At 47.2% G+C, this 14,924-nt stretch overlaps 1 protein-coding gene across 1 annotated transcript in view; it reads right to left on the bottom strand.

Annotated features, from left to right (window-relative positions):
- The window catches only part of LOC136387080 (cis-aconitate decarboxylase-like), a 38,933-nt gene extending 31,510 nt beyond the window's left edge, over nt 1-7,423 (bottom strand). Inside the window, exons 1-2 of the mRNA XM_066358138.1 lie at nt 7,270-7,423; nt 1,150-1,436 (exon numbers count right to left, since the gene is read on the bottom strand). Of these exons, the coding sequence (XP_066214235.1) occupies nt 1,150-1,436; nt 7,270-7,423 (441 nt within the window). The remainder of the gene's footprint in view (nt 1-1,149; nt 1,437-7,269) is intronic.
- Nucleotides 7,424-14,924: the final 7,501 nt, after the last annotated feature.

The raw sequence follows: 14,924 nt of genomic DNA, 5'->3' as shown, positions 1-14,924 counted from the left end.
TAAGTAGTTTTGGACTTATAATTTCCTCCTTGTTTTATTGAATATTTAATTTTAATTCTTATGAACATTGTATTAACATTTCTCAGAAAACCAGCATCAACCCCAAACTTCTCTTTTCATGCATATCAAGCCCACAAGAAGTGGTGCAAACCATTCAGTGAGCAGAATACACTAATACCCAGGCTTGACAACAGCTGGCATTTATTAAATTAACCCTCCCAACAAACCAAAGGTAAATGCTATTACAAGATTTAGGTATACCTACCTGTTTTAAGTAACAGGTGCTTTTTATTCATACTTTCTGATTCAGGACATGTGGGCACAGAGATGCTGAGCAACTTCCCCAAGGTCACAAAGCTAGTCATGGTGGAGTTTGATTTGATCTGCAGCATTGGAATCCAGAACTTGGGTTAACCTGCCTCCTAACTCAGTCTTTTGTCATCCAAAGTAGCTGTGCGTTTTCAAGGCTGCTGGCCTTCTCCAGACCTGATGCTGACACCATGTTTTGCTTCTCTGTTTAGCCATCTGACAGTATCAGGTCAAGTAAATACTCTTCTAGGTCAAATGCTGGAAATCAGCTTCATAAGTTTGCAGTCTCCGCCCTCGACTTACGACCAGACTCTTACCTGCACGCTGAAGACAATGTAGCAACGAAGTCGCCCACCTTCCCAGTTTGCCGGGGACCCAGGGAGCGGGGAATTCCCGGGACACAGACAGGGCTTTCAGTGCTAAAAACGGCAAGTCCCCGCGAACCAAGATGAGTAAGGTCATGCTGCAAATTCTGCCAACGTCACTTAGGCACTCATGAGAACGAACGATAGTGTATGACAATAAACGCGAAATTAAGTCTCCTCACACTATTCCAAGTATCTAAAGGTTACGCATAAAACAACATTACTCCCCTTTTCTTCCATCACTCTGGTCAGTCCTGAGCCTAAGTCACCTCGTCACTGGCTCAAGAGCCCCAGGCGACACGCAGCTAGCAGGGGCACTTCTGATCTCTCTCATCTTCTTTCTACGCTGCGCCCTCCCCCGCGCGGGACGCCGCCGCCGCCGCCACTGCCCGGGAGCGTGACCCGGACCCCGCGGCCGCGCGCCGGCCCCTCCCCCCCGCTGACCCCGGCCGGGCGCGAACCCCCGCCTCCTTACTTGTAGGGTACGGGCCACTGACGCCAAGAGGGGACGCCGGCCGCCGCCGCCTGCCAGAGCATCGCCAGGGCGCAGAGCCAAGGCGCGCGCCTCAGTGCTGAGCCCACACCGCTCTGCCCGCCGGCCCCAGGGCCGGAGTCCCCGGCCTGCGCCAAGCGGGGCTCGCTGCGCTCCCGGCGCTCCCGGCGCTCCCGGCACCTCCCGAGCCCGGTGACGGCGGAGGGCCGTGAGCCGCGCATGCGCGGAGCCACGCCCCCGCTCCGCGCGGACCCGGAAGCACCGGTTGGCTTAGGTCCGCGGGTTCTGTCCTCTTCTCGGTGTCGGGGCTGAAGATTCCGTCACCTCAGCACGGGGAGCCTTCCTGAGCGTGGCGGCAGGTGTCTCCTCCGTGGCTGCACCGTGGCGGCTTCCAAACTGCCGGCCAGGAAAGTGCTCGGTGGGTCCCGCACCTCAGGATGCTAGGTTGGGACTTAGGGTCCAGTTTTTCTCAAACCCACTGGTGCCTTAAGTCTCAGTTTAAAGATCACCGTTTGTTTTGGAGCTTCTCTTAACGGCATCCCAACAACCACAATGAAAAACAAACCAAACCAGACGAACAAATTCAGCTTTGGGCTCTCTGTACCCCTGAACTTTTACCCAGCTCCACGCAGCCCAGACGAGGTGACACCAAACATGTGAGTGAAGGATGCAATGAGGAAGACAGTCTTAGGTAGGGTGACCAATCGTCCTCCTTTAGGGAGGCTAGTCCTTCTTTTTAAGTTCCGTCCTCCCTGGAAAACTCCTCCTACATGTCCTCCTTTTTGATATTGGATGACTAATCTGTAAATGTCCGTATTTGATCAATGCAGAGTCGATCCATTGTGTGTGATGTGACGTATTTGTATCTAAATGAGTACTTTTTTCTTACAATTATTATTAAAAGTTAATAGGCATGTAAGCATAATTATAATATAAAATATAAATGTTTTTATTATGCATTTATCATATTATAGTGTATTGTTCCAATGAATAAAATGTTTCTTTTTCCGATATTGTTTTCTTCGATTTATTTTTGTCCTTTTCACTGTAAAAAAGTTGGTCACCTTATCTTAAGGGATTGATAGTGCTCACCTGATCTAATCAGTGGTGGTACAATGGCCAACACCAACGTACATCTGGTACTACTTAAGGGCTTTATAATCCACCCACCCACCTCCCGCTCAGATATTCTTCCTTGTTTGGATCTACCATTTCAACAGGAAGAAGATTGTACATTACCTATTTTTCTTTGACCCTTTAACCATCTCAGGAATGCAATGGGGTCAACCGCCCTACTTTATGGCCTGCTATACTGTTATACACAGATGTTGACTTCTGTCTCTAAATAAACATTAAAGACATTGTCTCCTATTATCACTTGTATTACAAAAGATCAGCCTGCTGATCTTTTTTTTTTTTTTTTCTTATGTGACAGAGACAGACAGGGATAGATAGGAAGGGAGAGAGATGAGAAGCATCAATTTTTTGTTGGAGCACCTTAGTTGTTTGCTCTTTCATTGATTGTTCTTTCATATGAGCCTTGATTGGGGGGGGCTGCAGCAGAGCAAGTGACCCCTTGTTCAAGCCAGCGACCTTAGGCTCAAGTCAGTGACCATGGGGTCATGTCTATGATCCCACACTCAAACTGGTGACCCTGTGCTCAAGTCAGAGACCTTGGGGTTTCAAACCTGGGTCCTCTGTGTCCTAGTCCAATGCTCTATCCACTGTACCACCACCTGGTCAGGCAGGCTGCTGAGCTCTTAGACCAGGACTTTCCCATGCCTTCACTTCATTCACAACACAATTGAACCATCTTAATACTTGTAAGTACAAGGTGGCTGCAGTGGCCAGGGTTGACCACCATGAGCCATGGGAGCATCAGTGGCTTCCCCAGGCCTGCCAGGTCTTCTGAGGCCTGATGGGAAGTAATTCTGTCTTCCCCTCACCACCACCATCACCAAACTCCTTTGCTCATTTGCTGCGGGTTGGGAAGTTCTGTGGAGGTTCAGGCAGGGTCCCATTTTAACACCCACTTATCTTAGTGTTTAGGTGGCTCCAATTCTAGCCCTCCTCCATATACCAACTACCCTAGTTCAGAATCACCAAGACTAAACTGGTCTCTCCAAAGACCTGACCGAGATGAGGGAACAAGTCCTAGCCATGAGAGCTGAAATGTGCCGTTGCAATCGAAGGGCACTTGCAGGATTTTGTGTGGACTAGCACTTGGGGGTGGTTTAGAACTAAAGAAAAGAAACAGTTTACCACAGAAACATTGTACAAATAATGGACCGTACACTAATTGGTCACAGTGCAATTTCCAATCCTGCTCACGGGAACTTCTGATTCTGCTGAGGACTTCCCAGAGCTACAAAAGGAAGCTTCACATTGACCTTGGTTGATGGTGGGGTTTTCCTTTCTTGGGTCTGCGGCTCTACTGGTGAGAAAGCATTTCCTCATATTAGCCCTAACTTAGTGTCTTCCTAGTTCCCATCTGCTCTGGTCTGGTTCTGCCTTCTGTTCCTCTTGGCTGTTACCCCAGCACCGCAGGATAAGGATGCTTGTGGAGTGTTGTTGCCTGATCCCTCGCTGTACTGGTTACTTCTCTCTACTCCATGGCTGTTAAACCTTGAAGGCCTATTGAAACCGAGTGACTTTGACACTTGACTACTCTGTGTTACTGTGTTTTGGGAGAAATACTATTCAAGGTTAATTTTGCAACTAGTGTTTATTTTCTGTTTTATTTCAGGCTCATGAATGGCAGGGCAGATTTTTTTAGTCCAAGCTAATTTTTACTTTCTCACCTATAATATGATGGGTTTTAATTTTTCTTTCAGAAATTAAAAAAAAAGTCTGAGAAGAGCTTTCACTAGGCTGCCAAAGAGGTCCACAGAACATAAAGAAAGGTTAAGAGCCAATGGGCTCTGGACACATTGTTTTTCTGTGCTGATTTTAATGCAAGAGGTTAACAATATTGTGTGTGTGTGTGTGTGTGTGTGTGTGTGTGTGTGTGCGTGCGTGCACATGTGTGTGTGACAGACCTAGAGAGAGAGGGGGGCCAGACAGGGATATGAGAAGCATCAAATCATAGTTGTGGCACCTCAGTTCTTCATTGATTGCTTTGTCATCTGTGCATTGCCTGGGGGCTCCTGCTGAGCCAATGACCCCTTGCTCAAGCCAGCGACCTTGGGCTTTAAGCCAGTGACCTTTGGGCTCAAGCCAGAGACCATGGAGTCATGTCTATGATCCAATGCTCAAGCTGGTGAGCCCGCACTCAAGCTGGCAACCTTGGGGTTCAAACCTGGGTCCTCAGTGTCCCAGGCTGACACTCTATCTGCTGCGCCACCACCCAGTCAGGCAACAATACCTTTTTCTTTTTTTGTGTGTGACAAAGACAGAGATAGGGACAGATAGGGACAGGAAGGGAGAGAGATGAGAAGCATCAATTCTTTGTTGGGGCTCCTTAGTTGTTTGCTTTCTCATTGATTCCTTTCTCATATGTACCTTAACTGGGGGGCTACAGCAGACTGAATGACCCCTTGCTCAAACCAGTGACCTTGGGCTCAAGCTGGTGAGCCTTGCTCAAACCAGATGAGCCTGCACTCAAGCTGGCGACCTTGAGGTTTTGAACCTGGGTCCTCTGTGTCCCAGTCCGACACTCAATCCACTGCGCCACCTCTTAGTCAGGCGGCCACAATATCTTAATCAAAACTAACACCCTCCTTTACAAAAACCTATGAGACAGGTACAATTACCTGTTTTATAGGTACTTAACTTTTAAACAAATACATCAACTATTAATATAGGTCCTAATTTTAGATTTTTATTGGCAGTTTCACTTACCTACAGTATAATTTATTTTAGGTCAAAGATAATTTAAAGAATAATATAAGTGTGAATTTAATAAAGTTAAAAGATTATAATATATCCTTGAAGAAATTAGGAGGTAGTATCTACTTAATATACGATACTTTAAAACAAACAATCAACTCTGGAACTGTAGTTAACGTCTCACCCTAATTCTAAACCAAGTAATTTTATATTCTTTTGCTTGTTACATGCAATCTCTTAAATCAGTCTTTACAATTTTTTATGTATTTATTGAATATAGTATTTTTTAGTTTATTTTCAAGAAAACCAGCTTCAGAATGCACACTTCTTCATATGTATCAAGCACAATGTAGCAGTGCCTCCATTTTGTTCCGTAAGATCAGTAAGAGGAAATATACTGGTATTTAGGTTTTGACACAGCTGATATTTACTATATTTAATCCTCCCAACAGCCCTATGAAAAAGGGTTTCTTCCCACTTTCAGACTGAGGGAATTTAGCCACAGGGATATAGAGTAACTTTCCCCAAATCACACAGAACTGCTCCTAACCATTTGGCTGTCCTGCTTCTCAGGTTCACTGTTTACTTTCCTCCTCCTCTTACCTTCCCCTCTCCTACCCTTCCCCTCTCCATTCTCCCCCCCCTTCCCCTCTTCTACCATCTGCTCTACTAAGTGGGTGGATACATATGTGTATTCACAAGCAAGCTGAGCTTTCTCCTGCCAGATGTTTATACCCAGGTTATTTACTCTTAACAAATGTGGGCATCACTGACAGCCATGTAAGTACCATTCTGGGTCAAGAGCTAGAATTCACCTCGTGTGTGCAATTTTCCATCCAGGGCTTATTAGGATTTTAACTCAGAGCCCTGAGGTTGTGAGTTTTCTCTGTCATTGATCAGTGGTTGTCAATGCTGTCAAATGATAATCACCCGGGGGGATGTCAGGACACCCTGATGCCCACCATCATGCTTCACTTACAAGTAACCCGTTTGTTTGGGCCTCAAACAATCAGGGAATTCTAATATGTAGCCAGGGTGGAGAATCCCTGCTTTAGAAAGGTTTCAAGAGCAGATATCATAAATTCGCTCATGTTTTTGAGACCTATATACTATGATCTATAAAATTGCATCCTCTGTTCCAGTTCCTTAAAAAGCGTGAAGATGAGCTGTATGTGTATATATATCCCTGTATTTGACAACCAAACTCTTTCTGTTCTGCTTTCTTTCTGGAGGCTAGCTAATTTATAGCTCTATTTTTTTTTCTCTTTTTTTCTCTAGAAGTCCCCTGCCATGTCTTTCTTAACTTGAGCTGTGATATTTGTTGTGGGTGTTGGACCTGAAAGCAAATAGAATTACTTAGTGGTTTTCCACCTTTCCTTTCTGGTTTAGGCTCTGATTCATTTGCTTGATTGTTTTCATAGAGACAATGACATCATTGTTTTCTTTGTATTTCTATTTTTGAAGGTGAAGAGATTTGCGCCTCCTGCGGAGCAGATGCACATGGCTGGGTCATCACTTGACACACAGGTCAGCGGAAGAGAGAGCAATGCGCTGGAGGAAAGTGCCAGGAGAGCCCGAGGGAGCCGCGTGACTTGGCAGACCTGAGCTTCAGCAACCTCGATACTGTCATTATAGCTGGTGAGTTCGCTGAAAGCCGGGTGGCCAACTGTTCATTTTAATTATTTAATCCTCTTCCCGAAAGGGTAGTGCAGGCTCAGCTACCATTTTGAACCCTCAGTGTCAGGCTCTAGACTTGTGGTCCTCAAACTTTGCTGCATGTGAGAATCACTCAGGGAGTTTTAAATGTTCCCAGTGCTTGGCTTACACCCAGTAACATCACACTGTCTGGGCTGGAAAGACACATTAGTATTTTTGATGCTCCCCAGGTGATCCTACAGTTCAGTCCAGTTTGAGAACCAGCGCTCTATCTAAAGTGACCAGTGGTTCCCAGTCATTGTTGCACCTGGAATCACTCGACCGGCTTCAAAACCATCAATACCTGTGTCCCTGTGGCCTGGAGTTTGGAACTTTTAAGATTCCTAGATGATATTCATGTGCAGACACTTTGGAAACCACTGACATATACCAGCATGTCTCTAACTTTAATGGGTATATGACTTACTTGGAAATCTTGTTACATAATGCAGATTATTTTTCCCCCTTTTATGGAATTTATTGGGTGACACTGGCTAACAAAATTATACAGGTTTCAGGTGCACAACTCTACAACGCATCTCTGTGCCATTGCATTGTGTGTTCATCACCCTAAGTCACGTCTCCATCCATCACCATTTATCTCCCCTACCCCCTCTTCCACCTCCTTCTCCCTCTGCCCTCCAGAAATCACCACACTGTTTTCCATGTCTGTAAGTTTTTCTTTTTCTTTCTTTTCTGATTCAGCTCCCAGGTGACAGGTGGGATGTGGCATAGAGGCCACATTTTGAAGCCTTAAGGCTCTGAAAATCATAGGGAGAGTTTCCTGTTCCTGGACCTTTTCAGGGCAGGGATCACTGATAGATAGGTGACTCTACCTTTTAAAATAAGAGATTGATTTACAAGTATAATTTTCTTAGATATATCTAGTTTTCTTTGTATTTATTTCCCTTCATAAGGAGCTGTATGTTAAATATTTATCTTTTCTAAACTAAACAATAAAATCAGTTGTTTTAAGATTATTTTACATGTTCACAATATTCTTGAAAGTTTTGGAGGCAATTTGGAGATGTCCCACGGTGAGAATGAAGATTCATTATTTTAGCTCAGGAGTGAGTTGCTTATGGATACCTAACATTTACCTAGTAGGTTGCTTGTTGTTTTACATATAAGTAGTTTAGATATTGATTGCTATGTAACAAACACCAAAATTTGGTAGCTTAAACAAGAATTTATTATCTTTCCTAGATCTGGTGGTTGACTGGGCATAGCTGGGCTTTGCTTGAGGTCACTCTCATGCAGTTGCAATCAGATAGTGCCTGGGGCTGCAGACATCTGGAAGCTTTACTGGGCGGGAAGACACCACAGTGATTTCACTCCGTATGTGGTGTCTGGGCTGGGACTGGCTGGAACAGCTGAGGGCTGGCTGCATGGCCATGTGGTTATTCCACATGGCTATCTTGGGCTTCCTCACAGCCAAAACCCTTGGGGTGGTTACACTTCTTACATGAAAGCTGCCACCCTCCATTCCAAGAAGACCTGGGCTTTCCTCTTAAATTCTAGCCACAGATATCCCTCAGCAGCACTCTTGCATTTTATTAATCAAAAGTAAAACCAGATTCAAGGAGAAGAGACTACAAAAGAAAGTGAATTATAGGGAGGCATGGATATTGGGAAACCATCCTTGGAGACTGTTGGGAAAACAGCTGTGTTAGGCTTGCTCACTTGTACTTTGCCTGATTACTGTATGTACACGTGGCAGCACCACGTGTGCACAGTATATGTAAGGAATGGGTACTTGCCACCAGCACGGATGGCGGATTGTCAGGCCACCGCTGTGAGGAGCCATTTTATTGATTGTTTGCCTGAGAAGCAGTTTTTTCTTTCCTGCTTGCTCGTCCACCATTGAGAGACTAATAAACAGAATGGCCCAACGCTTTCTGGCACTGCAGTTTCTCTACCATCTGCCCAGACCCAGTGTGAATCTGCATGCCTCAGGTGGAGCAGGAGCCGGCTCTGCCTCTTGGTCCCCTACCCCGAGCATCTCCTCAGACAAGAGCAGTGACATCACTACCTGGCCAGAAAATGACCTCACCACACAATGTCCTCACTCCCTGATGAGAGAGACCAACAGAACTCAGAACCCTGGTAACCAGGGAACCACATTCTAGAGCAACCGCTAGCCAGCTCAGTTGGCCAGAGACTTTAGTTGAGTCAACATGTCCTTGTGTTGCCTTCCCAGGTCCCAAGGCCGTGGCAACCAAAGAAACAGCCCTGACGGTTTTTTCCGCCATGGCCGCCGCTGGGTCCAGACTCGGCCCAGAAATCTGTGGCCCTTTTCTCGGAGGAACCGAGAAGTAACCCATGGAGGCTCAGAGGTGGTGCTTCCGGACCAGACCACCACTGTGATTTCACCTGAGCAGGTCTATTTCCCCTACGTGTGTGTGTGTGTGTGTGTTTGTGTGTGTGTGTGTGTGTGTGTGTGTGAGAGAGAGAGAGAGAGAGAGAGAGAGAGTTTTTGGTGTGAGTGTATGTGTATGTGTAAGAAGGTTTCATGTCAGAGGAGCCAGCCCTTAGGAAGAAGGGTTTGAGCACATGGGTCAGAAGCCTTGTGAACCAGCACATTCACACCGCTGCCTGTTTGGATTGGAAGTGTGGGTGGCACCCACTGCCCCAGGTTTATCTTGAGTCCTGGAGGTGAATTTCATTTCTACTGGGAGGGGGTCTCTGCAGAAACATCCTTGGGTCTGATTTGGGAGCAGAAGGTGCAGTGTGCAAAAGCAGGTGCGACGAGAGCCAGGCTGGGCTTGAGGCATCCTGACCCGCTGCTGGTCATGCCATTGCAGAGCTCAGTCAAAAGCACCCAGGAGCAGCAGCTGGAGGAAGGAGAACCTCACATCATCTCCACAACTGTGGCCCAGGTGCACCGTAGTAGTGATGTTCCATGCAGACCTGCAAAGAGTGTGGCCACCTGGGCGGCCGGGGACTTGGGGCCCGTGGATGACCTCAGTTGGTCTCCTCTCCCGGAGCCACCCAGGGTCTGGAGGAGGTCTCGTCCCCCAACGCCATACAGGCTCAGGAGGTCTCTTCTTTTTACAACACCCAATTTCCCGAGGATTCCTCCCCTGATGCTACCCAGGGTGCAGAGGACTCCTTCCCCAAAGCCGCCCAGGCTCACAATGTCTGAATTCAGCCTGCAGCAGGGGGCCCATGTTAATCACACTGAGCCAAACCACCGGGAGCCCAAGGAAGCAGAACTAAAGGGTGAGAAGGTGGTTGAGGACATGGTGGCATGGTCGGGAGGGTTGGAGGGGAATGTGAGATTATTGGGAAGGGTCGGTGTCAGACACACAGGGAGCACTCCTAGAGGCTGGCCAGGAGCAAAGACTGGCTTCAGACCACCCACGTGCAGGATGGCTGGTGGGGAGGAAGTCCTGTGGTGGGTCCTGGCCTTCAGCTGTGCTCTGTCTTTGGAGAAAACATGGAAATGCAGGCACAGGGGTAATCTTTTCTCCTCTAGCAGCTCCAGCACCAGCCCAGGAGGCAGAGCCAGCTCCTGCTCCACCTGAGGAACATCTGGAAGAGCCGGCTGCACAGGCAGACCTGGAGGCCGAGCCAGAGGTGGAGGGGTGCCTGACTCCAGTGGCCTTTTCACCTTATGAAGTTCTTCCAGGTGCAGCTATGGAGGTGGGGCCGGCCTCCACTGCGCCTCCTGCCCACACTGAGGTGGGAAATCTGATGCCTGAAGAAGCCTCCGACCAACCTGCCTTGACTCCGCCCACACAGGAAGAGCTGTGCCTGCACACCACCTCAGGGCCAGCTCAGGAGCCTCCTGTCCAATCACCTGTCCCTAGCCCATCCGAGGGATCTATTTTCCCACCTCTTTTTGATTATTTTCTTTTATTTTCTGTTATCGTCATATTTCCATTTTCACCTTGGCCTTATAGAATATTCTACTTTATTAATTTTTTTTGGATTTGTTTTGTTTTCTTTTATTTTGTTCTTTTTCTTTTTCTGTTAACATGTTTTCTCTGTATAGAGTAATTCATTATAAGTAATAAAATAAAAGTGATTTTTTATATTTTAATTTGTGCCATTCCTCAGCATGAAGTCCCTTAATGATGCTGTGCAAGCATCACCTCTAACTTGTTGAAAAAATGTTTCATCACCCTGAATAGAAACCCTGCACCTAAAAGACTCACTCCTCTTATCCCTGCAAAACCTCACCTGCTTTCTGTCTCTACTCCTTTACCTATTCTAGACATTTTCTATCAATGGAATCTTAACATAGTGCTGTGTTCAATGTGCTCCCATACTTATTTTGTTTTTATCTAAATAAAATTTTTTCCACTAAAAATGGAAATCCCAGGTCAAATAGAGAGACAGATATAAAAAGAAAACTTTTTTAGTAAGTCTGTGCTTTATCTATGGGTAGCGACCAATCTGCTAAGTATGATCCCAGGGCCAGAACGTAGTCAGGTGACAGCTTGACCTTCCTGGGCATAAAACAAACATGAGAATAATGCAGAAATCTGCAAAGACAAACCAGAAGCTGGAAAGCATTCCTTACAAGGCTTGGCCAGAGAGTGGTTTACATTCTTGCAGTGCATGAACTTCCTGAAAATTGGTGTTTTCTTTCTCTCCCTCTCTCTCTCTCTTTTTTTTGTATTTTTCCAAAGTTAGAAGTGGGGAGGTAGTCATACAGACTCCCACATGCACCTGACGGAGATCCACCCAGCATGCCCACCAGGGGGTGATGCTCTGCCCATCTAGGGCATTGCTTTGTTGCAACCAGAGCCATTCTTGTGCCTGAGGCAGAGTAAATGGAGCTGTCCTCAGCGCCTGAGCCAACTTTGCTTCAATGGAGCCTTGGCTGCAGGAGGGGAGGAAAGAGACAGAGAGGAAGGAGAGGGTGAAGGGTGCAGAAGCAGATGGGCGCTTCTCCTGTGTACCCTGACTGAGAACCAAACCCGGGACATCCACACACCAGGCTGATGATGCTGTCCTGCTGAGGCAACTGGTCAGGGCCAAGTTGGTGTCTTCGAAAGGGACAGAGGGAAAATACCTGCACTTTCAATAAGAGGCAGTGCACATGCCAGTGCAAGTCAGATGATGGCCCCCCACCCTGATGAGGACACATGCACTGTAAAGGCCAGTGGGAGAGCCCTGTCCCCATCAGACTGAAAGGCTTCTGGTCTGGTGGTGACCAGCCCAGGGGACAATGTGAGGATGGAGAGACACCAACAGCTCCCTGAAAAGAAGTAGGAAAGGCCCCTCTTCTGGAGGAACAGTGTGTAAGACCCATCAAATTCCATAGGTGCTCAATTTCACCTGGCAGTGCTCACCCTAGGGCAGGGGTCATCAACCTTTTTATACCTACCGTCCACTTTAGTATCCCTTTAGTAGTAAAATTTTCTAACTGCCCACCGGTTCCACAGTAATGGTGATTTATAAAGTAGGGAAGTAAGTTTACTTTATAAAATTTATAAAGCATAATTACAGCAAGTTAAACCATATAATAATTACTTACCAAGTAATTTATTTCGGATTTTCGCTAATTTTGGCAGGATAAATCTTTATAAAACAACTTACTATAGTTAAATCTATCTTTTTATTTATACTTTGTTTGCTCCACTACCGCCCACCATGAAAGCTGGAAAACCCACTAGTGGACGGTATGGACCAGGTTGAAGACCACTGCCCTCGGATATTATCCCAAAGAAATTCTTGCACAACTTCTCAAAGATCTATATTCAAGACTGCCCATCAGAGCCCTGATGATATAGCCAGGAATTGAGAATAACAAAACTGTCCATGGACAGTGATGGGACCCACCAATCCTGGTCCACATGGATGATGGAAGCTGGACAGCAGCTAGAGTTGGGGCAGGAGTCTCCACGTGTTGACAGAAAAAGAGCTCAGGTGTCCTCTCACATGAAACATGTGGCCCAACATCTGAATCCATGATCCCACTTCTTAGAGCACGACCATGTGATTTCTGCTGGCAGAGAGTCATATATGAAAATCAGTCTGAGTGTAACACAGACAAAACAAACCGAGTAAGAAGGGTGGACCCTGAGAGATACCAACCAAGCCGCTCATGATGCTCACCTGTGGGGTAGAGACATCAATCTCTGACCTTCTCCTTGATGTGATGTCTAATTTGTTTTAATGCACGTGTGACTGTGACAGTTCTAAATTATATATTAAAGTTATATGTCCAGTGTTATCTGCGTATCACTCATCTATAAGGTACATTATTTAGTTTTTATTGTTAAAGAATTTATGACAAGGAAAATAAAGGTTAGTTATATTACCATATTGAATTCTAAAGGAATTCAGAAACAAATAAAGGACAAAGTCCTTCCTGGGAGGAGGGCCCTGATACGGGGGGGCTCACCATGCCTGTTCTTTCCAGGATTTTGCACATAGTGTTGGCATGTGCACGTGTGTGCTTCTGTTTTCTCGCACCCATGTGTGCATTGGTGGATGCCTCTGTGTGTTCACATGTGTGACCATGTTCACCTGTGGGTGTCTGGCAGGTAGGATTCCTGGGCATGTGGTCTTCCAAACCCTTATTTCTCTCGGTGTGGACACTGCCAGTCAGAGTTGTTGGCATTCTCTGTGACTCCACATCAGAATTTCCAAAGCTCCCTGTGGTGGAACCCGGATCATTACTCATTTTTCACTTTTCTTGTTCTAATTTGTACAGGATTTTAAAATATTGGGTGCAGTTCCTATATCCGAGGAGAAAAGGAAAACATCACAATGAAAGAAAAGGGAAGAGAATGGTCACAGAGTGGGGATAAAACCAATTCTTCTGATGAGAGGATGCAGGTTCGAGAGAGGATGGCTCTAGAGCTGGCCCTGGTGTGTGGTCCAGAAGCAGGTGCTCTGTGGCAGGAACCAGGGCAGGTTCTGCAGAGGGCTCTTCAGTCGGCGGTGGCGGAGCCTCGGGTAACTCGGCAGATGCTGCACAGGCCACCTGGCTCCAGAGCTGAAGCTAGAGTGACTCCTGGAGGCGACACCCCTCCAGGTCTGGAGCGGCCTATAGGCCCTCCCCTGTGTCTGGCTCTTCGAGTGAAGAGGTGGAAGCTGCCGGCTCTGTCTCCTGGGCTGGTGCTGGAGCTGTGAGAGGAGAAAAGATCCCCCATGTGCATTCCCATGTTCCCCCGAAAGACAACACAGCCAGAGCCTTCCTCAGAAGCCACAGCACGGGACCCACAACAGGATGTCCTAGCGGCCCACAGTCCTGCAGAAGGGCAGTCTGAGTCCTGTCTGCTCCGGCCAGCCTCTTGGGGTGCTCCCTGTGTGTCTGGTAACTCCTCCTCATCAGTTCACATACATCCGCACCCCCCAGCACACCCCACCTCCCCCACAGTCACACCCGTGGGTTCTGCCTCCTTGGCCACCAGGTCCTCCTGGCCAGTTTCTGGACTTGGGCATTGTGCTCCCAATATCATGTCTGAAATGATGTGGTGCGGTGGGATACTGTGTTGCTTTTGGGGAGAAGTACTTCTCTGGCCATCCAGGGGCCCTAGATCCCCAAACCCCCAAGTGGCCACACTCACTGTGAGCCTGCTCTGGAGCTCGGTGCTGTGGCTCAGTTGCCGTAACTGATGGAAAGGGACGGGGCTCTCCCCCAGCAGCCTGCCGCTTTTCCATGCTGTGGGTTGAGCTCTGCAATGAGCAGCAGTGAGTCTGGAGACGCCAAGCCTTGCCCTGTTGTAGCCACTGCTGCTTCTGCCCAGTGGACCTTCTGCTCCTGGATAATGCCCAGGCCTCTGTCTGTACAGATCATCTCCCAGATGAAATAAGATTCTCCTCCAGCCTGACCAGGTGGTGACGCAGTGGATAGAGCATCAAACTGGGATGCAGAGGACCCAGGTTCGAGACCCCGAGCTCACCTGCTTGAGCGTGGGCTCATCTGGTTTGAGAAAAGCTCACCAGCTTGGACCCAAGGTCGCTGGTCGAGCAAGGGGTCATTCAGTCTGCTGAAGGCCCACTGTCAAGGCACATATGAGAAAGCAATCAATGAACAACTAAGGTGTCGAACAAAAAACAGATGATTGATACTTCTCATTTCTCTTCGTTCCTGTCTGTCTGTTCCTATCTATCCATCTCTCTGACTCTCTCTGTCTCTGTCTCTGTAAAAAATAAATAAATAAATTATATTCTCCTTCAGGGCTCAGGATGAACTTCTGGCAGAGGGCACCACCCACACTCCAGGTCAACCCAGCAAGCCCTGACCTGGGGTTTGAATGTGACAGACCCAC

Source organism: Saccopteryx leptura, unplaced genomic scaffold (assembly GCF_036850995.1).
Source record: "Saccopteryx leptura isolate mSacLep1 unplaced genomic scaffold, mSacLep1_pri_phased_curated manual_scaffold_67, whole genome shotgun sequence".
Lineage (NCBI taxonomy): Eukaryota > Metazoa > Chordata > Mammalia > Chiroptera > Emballonuridae > Saccopteryx > Saccopteryx leptura.
Note: the sequence above shows the minus strand (reverse complement) of the source record. Positions and strands in the feature narration are given on the sequence as shown.